This window comes from Phyllobates terribilis, unplaced genomic scaffold (genome assembly GCF_046119375.1).
Source record: "Phyllobates terribilis strain yellow unplaced genomic scaffold, ASM4611937v1 Scaffold_3__8_contigs__length_932513732, whole genome shotgun sequence".
Taxonomy (NCBI): domain Eukaryota; kingdom Metazoa; phylum Chordata; class Amphibia; order Anura; family Dendrobatidae; genus Phyllobates; species Phyllobates terribilis.
The window spans coordinates 105865908-105878851 of NW_027362763.1; the positions used below are offsets into that span (position 1 = coordinate 105865908).

At 45.4% G+C, this 12944-nt stretch overlaps 1 protein-coding gene across 1 annotated transcript in view; it reads left to right on the forward strand.

Annotated features, from left to right (window-relative positions):
- SPATS1 (spermatogenesis associated serine rich 1) overlaps positions 1-12944 on the forward strand; it is a 144051-nt gene that overhangs the window by 90796 nt on the left and 40311 nt on the right. Inside the window, exon 5 of the mRNA XM_073672962.1 lies at positions 4605-4722. Within this exon, the coding sequence (XP_073529063.1) occupies positions 4605-4722 (118 nt within the window). The remainder of the gene's footprint in view (positions 1-4604; positions 4723-12944) is intronic.

Genomic DNA, 12944 nt, shown 5'->3' on the forward strand with positions numbered 1-12944 from the left:
TAGTTTGTCTCGTGACGCCACCTGTGGTTTCTTGTAATAGGTACCAGCACTGCTGCAGACCTCCGGGGGGTGATGGGATGGCAGCTGGGATGTTTCTGCTCCCCACAGGCGGAGCGGGCCCCCAGGGCAGGGTTGATAGAAGGGATGCAGGGACTTGTAACGTAGGAGGGATGATAGCGCAGTGGCAATAACCGACAGAGACAGTGGAGTGCAGTCGTCCGATTTTACTCACAGTTCTTTTTAGGTTCCACAGGTACACTGTACAGGTTATCGCTTCCCGCGTCGCGCTGCGTTCACCAAGCAGGGGTTCAGAAGTCCCTCCGGCAATTCAAGAGCACTTATCGGGACCCCCTTTCCATATGTTCCTTTCCTCGGCCGACTTTCCGCGCTGGGTCTCTCCCTCCTGCCCTGCGCCTCACAAACTGAGTCCCAAAATGGAGTCCTCGGATCCCTCAGGGACATCTGGAGTTCCCTGATCCTACACGGCTGCCCTTCTTGGCTACTCAGATGCGAGTATGGCAACTGCACCATAAAAGTCAGAAGCCTCCGGTTTCCTAGCCGAGACCTGTAGTGACACGACTAGCCCAGGGACTGGTTCCCTTCTTGCGGCCTGTTCTCTCTGACACTTGACAGATTAGAGCGTACGGGTGGCTTCCTGCTCCTTCCGTACCCCTGGGACCCCTTCAGTTACCGAAGCCTTCCTCCTCTGCTCCCCTACTCTTCACTCCTCTCCTGGGCCTCATTCACTAGGCGCAACCTGGAGCAGAGCTCCTGAAGAGACTCTGCTCCTCTCTTGCTTACTGCATACTCTCCCTCACTGCTCACTGCACTGCACTGCACTGCCCTGCACTGCACTGGACTGCACTGCACTGCCACCCTAAGATGGCTTCCCTTTATATATACCTCCTTTAAAAGTGCTCCCCTGTTCTGCGTCCTTCACCCACACACACTACGGGTTCCCCCTCTCTTTTGTTCCCCCCCACTCCAGCCAGGGACAGGACTCAGCAAAACACAGTGCATCTTGCCCTTCCAGCCGGCCTGGAGCAGTCTAGTGTTGGATGCGGGTGTTGGGGTCCCGGGCTGTACCCTTTCCTTACCAGAGAGTGAGACACCACTAATTGTAGTACCTCTGTGGAGACTGAACCCTCAGGGGCGCCACATTTGCGTGGGTTTCCTCCGGGTTCTCCGGTTTCCTTCTACACTCCAAAGACATACTGATAGGGAATCTAGATTGTGAGCCCCGATGGGGACAGCGACGATAATGTATGTAAAGCGCTGCGGAATATGTTAGCGCTATATAAAAATAAAAAAGATTATTAAAAAAAAGATTATTAGTACCACGTTGGGGTCCATAAGACTTTCTGTTCTCAATTAAATTCTGCCATTTTGATATTTTTTGTTTTTTTGTTTTAGATATTCTCTGTATAGGATAAATATTTAAATATTTTACTAATTCGCAGAATTACACATACAAAAATGTGATTTTTATTTTTGATACAGTATGTATTTATATTCTGGGTAGAATTGGTGCAAATCAGTTCACGTGCCTACGTCCATCGGCCACATCAGTAATCTTTGGATAATGGAGAGGAGCCTGAGAAACACTTCTTAAGTAATGGCATCTGTGGCTCTTCTTTTGATTAGCCGACACTGATGCAAAGTCACATGTGCTTCAAGCCGCAACAATGACATTGCGTCCCTGGCCTGGTAATTAAAGTAGAAGCCGAATTGAGTCGCACCATTTCTATTTCTGGGAAAAGGTGAGTCATGTGAACTTCCATTGTTTTGTTTGGAATCTGGAAATTGTAAAGGAATAGCTATGTGTAAATCCACAATGAAGTTACTGGACAAGGTCTTCAAATCGAGGAATATTTCACTGGCAACAAACACACGGCTCGTACATAGTTTGGTCTTTTCTGTGGTAATATACGGATGTGAAACCTGTACGATAAAAAAAGAAGACTGAAGAAGAAACAACACCTTTGAAATGTTGTGCTGGAGAAGGATGTGATCAATGTCATGGATGGCAAAAAAAAAAAAATTTGGGAACAAATCAAGCCAGACATATCACTCAAAGCAGGGATCACCAAGCTATTGTGACGCCCTGCTGTGCAAGGAGTCACAGATCCTGGAGGGGTGCATTTCAGGTTTTCTCCACAAGAGGCCCTCAGAGCATACACACACCTCCACCTTCCACCTCAGACCACCAGAGGGAGCCTGATAGGGATATAAATAGGGATGGTGGAGCTAGGCAGCCCAGACAGTGATTCAGCAGTTTCTGCTCAGACACAGAAGGAGAGAGTCTGTGAGTGAGTTCTCCTCAGGAAGAGAGTGGAGACAGAACAGTCTGGAGTCCACAGCCAGTTCCTGCAGAGTGAGACACAGAGTAACAGGTCAGTCTGCAGTGGAGCTCAGTCAGACTCAAGCAGCTCAGGTTAGTGAGCTAGGAGCGTTGCTGACGCTCAGAGAACAGCAGAAGAGGCAGCCACCTAACTGCCAGTGTATATAGCCTAGTGAGGGCCCTAGTAGGCTGAAGGCTAGAGGAGTGAGTAGCACTGGGGGCAGAGGAGCCTTACCAGCTCACCCCAGAAGCCATATCCCGGACACGGTGTCCGAGTCTGCAGGGATTCTTTATACCCAGCAGAAGACAACCAGAACCCCTGGCGAACTACAGGTCCCAGGAATACCAAACGCTGACTGCTATACCAGGGTCAGGAGTTACCGAGGCCCCATATACCAGGGAGTGTGTACTCCAACAGAAGGCCCTACCACAGGATCAGCCGGTGCAGAACAGAAACTAAGTTAGGCCTAGCTCCAGGCAGGCCAGAGACTAACACTAAGCGGCAAAGTGACAGGAGGCCCTACACCTGCTCACTGGGGACAGTCCTGCAGTGCACCCCTCACCCTACAGTGCTCCGGACGGTACCTGTATTCCCACCAGTAAAAGGTACAGAAGCAAACCGTGTGTGTGTGTCCAATGTTCTTCCTGGGACCTGGCTGGGTCACCGCCATATCATGCACCTCGTCAAACATCGCTGCCCTGAGGCCTAACTCCACCTGTGGGGAGCTACACCATCAAAGCTGCCGTAGCACCGGCCTCAGTGGACTGCCGCAGCGTTGGTGATCCTTACCAGACACCACAGGTGGCATCACGAACTTTCACATTTCAATTTCCCCCTTTTAAAGAGAGACCGCAGGGTACGGGCCCGGGAGCCGACCACCGCGACATCCCCCAAGACCAGGCATTAAGGCCCGGGCGCCGAGTAGTCCCCATCCCGTGGGCGCCACACTATGACTTGCCTACTTTGGACACATCATACAAAGAGAGAAATCACTGGAGAAGGACATCATGGTTGGAAGAATAGAAGGAACAAGGCGGAGAGGAAGACCAGCAAACCAATGGCTTGATACTATCAAGATAAAAGCGGAGAAGACTCTGGTGGACCTATCTAGGCTTGTACAAGATTGAGATTTCTACAGATTGTGCATCCGTCAAGTCGCCATGGCTTGAGATCGAGCCAAAGGCCATTAAAAAAAAAAGCTGTCACAATTGGGAGAGGCATTGAAAGGGTTCACACAGCTGGTGCCAGCACTGTTTGGAATGAGTCTCGGCACGTGGGGGAGTGGATGGAGTGGACATGGCAGGTTTACCAAGTACATGAACCACATACCACCAACACATATACTGTCATGAGGACTAATCCCATTTTAATGACTTCCTCTTGTCAAAATCTCTTTTCTACTTGGCCCTCGAGCCATTTAATATCTGTGCAGCACAGCTGCTGTAACCCTTATTTGGTGGGGATTTTCTCTGATTGCTCCACTCCAGAAATGACCACCACGCCCCTGGGTTTAGCAGCAACTCCCATGCCTTTCTTTTTTCCATCTCACTTTTCCCCTTTAGACTTTTGCATAGAATGAGAAAATCATGGCTTCTTTCTTTCAGTTACAGCACCACACCTGTCCATGGCTTATCTGTGGTATTGCAACTCTATGAAGATGAATAGAGATAAGATGCAATAACACCTACAGTCTGTGGACAGGTGTAGAGCTGTTTTTTCTAAAAGTAGCCATGATTTTCTAACGCTCCACAACTCCTTTTTCCATTTTCTGCCTTGTTCCTGCTATATCCTTTCCTTCTTAGAAAAGAGTTGCTCTTTTATTCAGTAACATGTCAGTGACCACTCTACCACTATGTAGCTACTATAGACAGATAGACAGATTTTCTCTGCAAGATACTGGGAACGTTTTCTGACCACCTCTCTGATTTCTGTGATATAAATGAAAATGGGGCAGATTTATTGAACGTCTCAAAAAAGAGACCTATTTTTCTTTCCCCTAGCAACCAATCACAGCGCAGCTTTCATTTTATCAGAGCCGTTTACTAAATAATAGCTGAGCTCTGATTGGTTGCTATGATCAACAGAGTTTTTCTCTTAGTCAGATTTTTCTTATTTTTACCAAAGCTGTCTAATAGAAAAACTGACAACAGTGACTTATTAGAACCCCCACTTCTATTGGTTGCTAAGGGCAACAACATCTGTTTTTCACATTTTTTAAAAAATATACATTTCAACACTATTTCTTTCTTTATCACTTTCCAGTTTTCGATCCTCGAAATGGAATCCCTGAGGCTCATCCTGGAGACAAACCTTTCCGCACAGTAGAATACAGTCCCGGTTTTCACAAATTTGGTACTACGATGCCGGTGGTAAATTTTAGGTGTGTACTTTTACACAAAGCATGCAGAATTTTTTTTGTGTGAAAATGATATTATAATGTCCATTTCAGAGGGTTGTAGGGCAGCTGCAATTTAGGATCCATGTCGCTAAGACTCCTAGGAGGCCTAACTAGTGATGAGCGAGTATGTTTTGTTAACACTTTCGCCGAGTATGCTCGGCCGAGCACCGAGTATTTATAGCGTGCTCGGGCTTTATGTTTTCGTCGCTCCGTGAGCATGATTTGTGACTCTTTGATGGATTTAATACATGTGACGCGACCCCAGGGCAGTGGGGTACTCTGTGTCCGGGCCTATGGATACTGGGGGGGAATATGTCACAGTGGCTGGCCCGGTCCGTGGCCCAGAGCGGTCAACAAAAAGGGGATAGTTTATATGGGATTTGTAGTTTGATCGTGACGCCACTTGTGGTTTCTGGTAATTTGTACCAGCGCTGCTGCAGACCTCTGAGGCAGTTGATAGACAGCTAGGATGGAACAGCTCCCCACAGGTGGAGCGGGCCTCAGGGGAGTGTAGAGTTTGATGGTGGGTGGTGATGCTGGGACTTGTGGTGCAGGAGGGATGGCGCAGCTTGAAATAACTAACGGAGGCAGGGGAGTGCAGTCAGCCGAGTTTTACTCACAGTTCTTATTCAAGGTTCTCAGGTACACTGTATGGGTGTCCGCCTCCACGTCGCACAGCTCTTCCTCAGATGTGTCAGGAGTGCTTGACGGAACCCCGCTTTCTTTATGTTCCTTACTAGACCGACTTCTCACGCTGGGTCTTCTCCCTCCTGCCCTTCGCTTCCCACACTCAGTCCCGCTTGGGTGCTCTGATGTCCCTCTGGGCAACCTGAAGTTCCCGTACCTGCTTGACCCTCACGGTGACTAGAATGAGACTGTGGCGACTGCACCATGGAGGTGCAGAAGCCTCCGGTTTTTCCAGCCGAGACCTGGAGTAACACGGCTGGTCCAGGGGCCGGTCCCCTTCTTGCGGCCTGATCCCTCTGACACCGGGCAGATTCGGGGCGTACGGGGGCTGTCCTGCACGCACCGTATCCCCTAGGATCCCTTCTGTAGATTGGAGACTTTCTCCTCTGCTCCCCTCCTGGGCCTCTATCAGTAGGCCCCACTTGTGGAGCAGAGCTCCTAACGAGACTCTGCTCCCCTCCTTCTGCTCACTCACTTACTGAACTGCCACCCTAAGACGGCTTCCCTTTTAAATACCTCCTACAATGGTGCTCCCCTACTCTACATCCTCCACCCACACCCACTACTGGTTCCCCCTACCTTTGGTTCCCCCCACTCCAGCCAGGGTCAGGGCTCAGCAGGTACATAATGCATATTGCCCTTCCAGCCGGCCTGGAGTAGTGTAGTGTTGAATGTGGGTGTTGGGGTTCCGAGCAGCACTCCCTCCTTACCTGAGAGAAGGAGACACCACACCTCTGGGTGAGGTGCAGTACCTCTGTGGCGACTGAACCCTCAGGGGCGCCACACATGTGAGGAATGCCTGTTTTTCCAGCATTCCTCACATGTATTAAATCTGTCAAACAGTCGCAAATCATTTTCACGGAGCGACAAAAACTTAAAGCCCGAGCACGCTATAAATACTCGGTGCTCGCCCGAGTATACTCGTCAAAAGGGATAACAAAACATACTCGCTCATCACTAGTCCTAACCCTATAATTTAATCCATTCTCCAAGGTCTGAAATTCATTTCATTCAGTGGATTCAAGAACTGCACCCTAAAATGCGTCCATATTACCCTTGAAAATTGCTACCTGGGGATATGTGTCGGAGTCCAACAGGCAAGGGGCTCCCATAATAGTAATGATTACTATCCTCTACTTTAGATTACATGAAAGGGACTCATTATTACTAGAGAAGAGCAAAAAGATCCATAGGACTCTGGTCCAGCGGCCATGTCGGTAGTCTTTATTCATTAGACCAGAGCCCTTCGAACCTTCTCCTACCTGCTGGTATCCCCTGTGCCTATTCTTATTTTTTGGCAAAGTGTGGCATCATGCCTATGTAATGCTGCAACGATGACGTAGCTCCAAGTTATATACAGTGGCATGTAAAAGTGTGGACACCCCTGATTAAAATTACTGTTATTGTGAATAGTTAAGCAAGTTGAAGATGAAATGATCTCTAAAAGGTCTAAAGGTAAAGCTGACACATTTCCATTGTATTTTAGGCAAAAATAAATAAATAAATAAATATATATATATATATATATATATATATATATATATTTTCATCTTTTATATTTTAAAATTTAAAAGGAAAATGGGGAAAAATTTTGGGCACCCTTGGAGATTTGTGCACTAAGATGACTTTGACCAAGGTTTCAGACCTTAATTAGCCGGTTAGAGTTATGGCTTGTTCACTATCCTCACTAGAAAAGGCCAGATGATGCAAGTTTCCCAGCTTTACAAAAACCCAGTCTCCTCTAACTTTGTGCCAAAAAACAGCAGCCATGGGTTCTTCTAAGAAGCTGCATAGCACTCTGAAAATGGTGGAGGCCCACAAAGCAGAAGAAAGCTACAAGAAGATAGCAAAGCATTTTCAATTTGCCCTTTCCTCACTATGAAATGTAATTAAGAAATGACAGTTAACAGGAGCAGTGGAGGTCAAGATAATGTCTAGACAGTGGACTTCAAGATAAGGTCTTGAAGACCAAGCAAAATGTCATTGAAAGCTGCTTGTAGAATTGCTAGAAAGGCAAATTAAAAAAAGGGCACCGTATTTCAGGAAAAGAACATCTCGCCATCCATTAAGCATGGAGGCGGATTCTTGATGCAAACATAACACCATCTGTAAAAAAAGCTGAAGTTGGAAAGAGGATGGCTTCTACAAATGGATAATGATCCTAAACACACGTCAAAATTCACAATAGACTACCTCAAAAGGCGCAAGCTGAAGGTTTTACAATGGCCCTCATAGTCCCCTGATCTGAACATCATTGAAAATCTGTGGCTAGACCTCAAAATAGCAGTACATGCAAGACGATCCAGGAATCTCAAAGGACTGGAAGAAAGTTCCAAGTAAGAATGGATGAAAATACCTCAAACAAGAATTGAAAGACTCTTTGCTGGCTGCAAAAAGCATTTACAAGCTGCGATATTTGCAAAACGGGGTGCAACTATTTACTACCAACGCAGAGTGCCCTAACTTTTGTATAGACTCATTTTCCTTTTTGTAAATTTTAAAATGTAAGCGAAGAAAAAATATATATTTTTATTCCTAAAATAGGCAAAAGGAAATTTGTCATCTTTAATTTTAGACCTTTTAGAGAGAATTTAATCTTCATCTTGCTTAACTGTTCACAATAACAGTAATTTTGACCAGGGGTGCCCAAACCTTTACATGCCACTGTACGAATGGGGGATGCTGGCAGGTAGGAAGATGTTCATAGGGCTTTGGTCTGGTGACTGTTATGATCTGCAACATAAACTAAGGAAAAAATGGGAAAAGCTGTCCTTACAGGAAGACTAAGCTGAATCCCTATGATGTAGCGGGCAGCCTGTTCCTTGTGAACAGACCCGCCTTCGTCCTCGGCTAGTCTGAATGGCGACCTATAGAATAAAGGGAGGGGTCCCTAAAAGAACTAAGGACTGGGACAAAAATGGGACACCTCCTAACAGAAGTTGTTGCAGAGCAAAAAGACAAACGGACAAAAAGAACTAGAGGTCCCAGAGGACCAAGCAAACTAGACAGAGATAGGCACCAAAGCACCTGGCTAGAGAGACAGGCAAAAAACCCTGAAGTCCAGCAAAGTCAGAAGGGCGGAGCTGGAAATATATAGGCAGCTGGTCACGTGACCGCAAAACACAAGATAGCAAAAACTAACAGGAGGGTTCTAACAGTACCCCCTCTTCTATGAGGAGCCTCCGGATCCTCCAGGCCCAGGCCTATCAGGAAACCTCCTGTGGAAAGCTTTGACAAGCCTAGGAGCAGAGACATCATCCGTCCTTACCCAGGAGTTGTCTTCGGGACCGAAACCCTTCCAGGAGACAAGATACTGTAATATCCCTCTATGCCATCTTGAATTCCACCACAGGAGGAACTGTGACAGTGGCGTCCCTATTAGAAACGTCAGCCTTTTTCAACAAGGAAACATGAAACACAGAATTAATATTCCAGGAAGTAGGCACATCCAACCTGACAGCAGATGGGTTAACAACCAGAAGCACTTTAAATGGACCCACAAACTTAGGACCCAGTTTTTTAGAGGGAATCCTCAACCGCAAGTTCTTTGAGGACAACCAAACAATGTCACCCACAGTAAACAAAACCTCTTTACATTTCCTGTCAAAATACTTCTTGGACTTCTTGTTAGCCTCTTGCAGGTTACAACGTACATTAGTCCAACTCTCTCCAAATCACCGGAAAAATTCTCCTCCTCCGGCACCGCCGACCCCAATTTGAAGAACGAACCAAAAGACTGATGTCTCCCAGTGCAACAAAAGAAAGGAGAACACCCAGCAGAGGAGGATGTATGATTGTTAAGGGCAAATTCTGCGAGAGGCAGAAACTCAGACCACAGCTCTTGATTGTCCGCCACAAAACAATGCAAAAACTGTTAAACATCCTGGTTCTTTCTTTCAGTCTGTCCATTAGACTCGGGATGATAACCAGACGAAAATGACAAATGAACTCCCAACCTGTCACAAAAATCACGCCAAAAGCGAGCCACAAACTGAGGTCCTCTATCAGAAACAATATCCGTGGGAACGCCATGGAGCTTGACAATCTCCTTAACAAATGCCTTAGCGAGTGTCTTGGCGCAGGGCAACTTAAGGAATGGAACCAAATGACACATCTTACTAAAACGGTCTACGACCACCCAGATGACAGTGAAACCCTCAGACACAGGAAGATCAGTAATAAAATCCATAGAGAGATGCGTCCAAGGCGCACTAGGAAGCTCCAGAGGGCAAAGCAACCCCGCAGCAGGAGTATGTGAAGCCTTTGACCTAGCACACACAGTACATTGATGCACCCACTTGATGACTTCCTTCTGCCATCCAGGCCACCAAAAACTGCGACTGATAAGTCTCTTAGTCTCCGAAACTCCTGGATGACCTGCCAACCGAGACTCATGACACTCCACAAACAAATCTCTCCTAAAGGCTCTAGGCACTAACAACCTCCCATGGGGAGTGTTAGATGGAGCATCATCTTGAGCATTCAGAATCCCATTCTCCAAATCGGAGTCCAATGCCGCCACCACAATTCCTTTCTGCAAAATGCTCTCCTCCTCCTCGGTACCGACCATAGGAGAGAAGCTGAGAGATAAAGCATCGGCTTTAACATTCTTAGTACCAGGGATATAGGTAACAGAAAAATGAAACCGAGTAAAAAAAGTGCCCACCTAGCTTGACGGGCATTCAAGCGCTTGGCAGCATCCAGATAGATCAAATTCATATGATCTGTGAAAACCTGAATAGGAAATCTAGCGCCTTCCAAAAAATGACGCCAGTGTTCAAACGCAAGTTTAATAGCCAGCAACTCCCGATTTCCAATGTCATAATTCAGTTCGGTTTCTGAATTTTTTTTCGAAAAGAAGGCACAAGGATGTACTCCACACTTGTTCTCCTGAGACAAAACTGCTCCGACCCCCACCGATGAAGCATCGACCTCGACCAAAAAAGGTTTGGTCTCATCAGGCTGTACAAGGATAGGGGCAGAACTGAACCTCTCTTTGAGATACTCAAACGCTTCAATGGCTTCAGTAGTCCACTGGGTCGGATTCGCACCTTTCCTGGTGAGATCGGTTAGAGGTTTAACAGTTACAGAAAAATTCTTAATGATTTTCCTGTAATAATTGGCAAAACCCAAAAACCTCTGTATAGATTTCAAACCAATAGGCCTGGGCCATTCCTGCACAGCCTGAACCTTCACAGGGTCCATCTCAAAGCCCTCGCTGGAGACCATGTAGCCCAAAAAATGAATTTTCTGCACAGCGAACTCACATTTCTCCAGCTTAGCAAAGAGTGAATTATCACTCAATAACTGCAAAACTTCACGTACACTCTGCCAATGGGACTCTAAATCTGGTGAATAAATCAAAATGTCATCTAAATACACAACCACATTCTTACCAATCAAAGGTCTCAGGATGTCATTAATAAGGTTCTGAAAAAATGCAGGTGCATTGGTAAGACCGAAGGGCATCACCAGATTCTCAAAATGACCTACCGGAGTGTTAAAAGCAGTTTTCCATTCATCACCCTCCTTCACACTTAACAAATTGTATGCCGCTCGGAGATCAATTTTTGAGAACCACTTGGCCCCCACTAATTTGTTAAACAAGTCAGGAATTAACGGCAATGGGTAGGAATTGCGTACGGTAATCATTTTAATTTCACAAAAATCCAGACATGGACGTAAACCGCGGTCCTTTTTTTAACAAAGAAGAATCCGACTGCCACAGGCGACTTAGAAGGTCTAATGTGACCAGCAGCCAGGCTAGTCTCTATGTACTCCTCCAAGGCCTTTCTTTCAGGGATAGTAAGATTAAACAAGTGACTTTTGGGAAGAGTAGCACCTGGAACAAACTCAATGGCGCAATCATAATCCCTATGAGGAGGTAAAACTTGCGACTCCTCCTCCGAAAAAACCCTCCAAAAATCTTGAATAGGTACAGGTAATTCACCTTTTTTCACAGCCGCAATGCGACCATTACAACATTTATCATAGCACTTCGGACTCCAAGACTTAATCACATTAGTAGTAGTGTTGAGCCACCCCCGTAGTGTTCAGGTTCGGTTCGGTTCGTCGAACACCGGGATGTTCGAGGAACTGTTCGTCGAACTGTTCGTCGAACACCTTAGAACACCGTCGAACACCGTTCAAACCAATGGCAGGCAAACAAAAACACATAGGAACACATAGAAAACACCTTCAAAGGTGTCCAAAAGCTGACAAACTGCTCAGAAGACGCTTTCTTTAAAAAAGCCAGCCGGCAATTCAGCAGCGGCATACACCGGTACCCGACAATTTAGACATGAAGGAATAGAGCATCACACATAGATTAGATAGATAGAAACATGTCAGTCACATATATATGAAGTACTGTGACAGTGTTGCTTACTGTACTTGTCATTTAGTGTAAAGGATTTATTAAAAAATATAATAGTGTTTTCGTGCACCGTCTCTTTAAAAAAGCCGGCCGGCAATTCAGCAGCGGTACCCGACAATTTATAACAGAAAGAATAGAGCATCACACATAGATTAGATAGATAGAAACATGTCAGTCACATATATATGAAGTACTGTGACAGTGTTGCTTACTGTACTTGTCATTTAGTGTAAAGGATTTATTAAAAAATATAATAGTGTTTTCGTGCACCGTCTCTTTAAAAAAGCCGGCCGGCAATTCAGCAGCGGTACCCGACAATTTATAACAGAAAGAATAGAGCATCACACATAGATTAGATAGATAGAAACATGTCAGTCACATATATATGAAGTACTGTGACAGTGTTGCTTACTGTACTTGTCATTTACTGCAAAGGATTTATTAAAAAAAATAATAGTGTTTTCATGCACCGTCTCTTTAAAAAAGCCGGCTGGCAATTCAGCATCTGTACCCGACAATTTAGAATAGAAGGAATAGAGCATCACACATAGATTAGATAGATAGAAACATGTCAGCCACATATATACGAAGTACAGTGACAGTGCTGCTTACTGTACTTGTTATTTAGTGTAAAGGATTTATTAAAAAATATAATAGTGTTTTCGTGCACCGTCTCTTTAAAAAAGCCGGCCGGCAATTCAGCAGCGGTACCCGACAATTTATAACAGACAGAATAGAGCTTCACACATAGATTAGATAGATAGAAACATGTCAGTCACATATATATGAAGTACTGTGACAGTGTTGCTTACTGTACTTGTCATTTACTGCAAAGGATTTATTAAAAAAAATAATAGTGTTTTCATGCACCGTCTCTTTAAAAAAGCCGGCCAGCAATTCAGCAGCGGTACCCGACAATTTATAACAGACAGAATAGAGCTTCACACATAGATTAGATAGATAGAAACATGTCAGTCACATATATAATAAGTACAGTGACAGTGTTGGTTACTGTACTTGTCATTTAGTATTAAAATAAAGGATTTATTATTAAAAAAAATGGCGTGGGGTTCCCCGTAATTTTAGTCTCTAGCGGAGGTTAAGCAGACAGCTGGGGCAGATGTTTGAAGCCTGGGAAGGG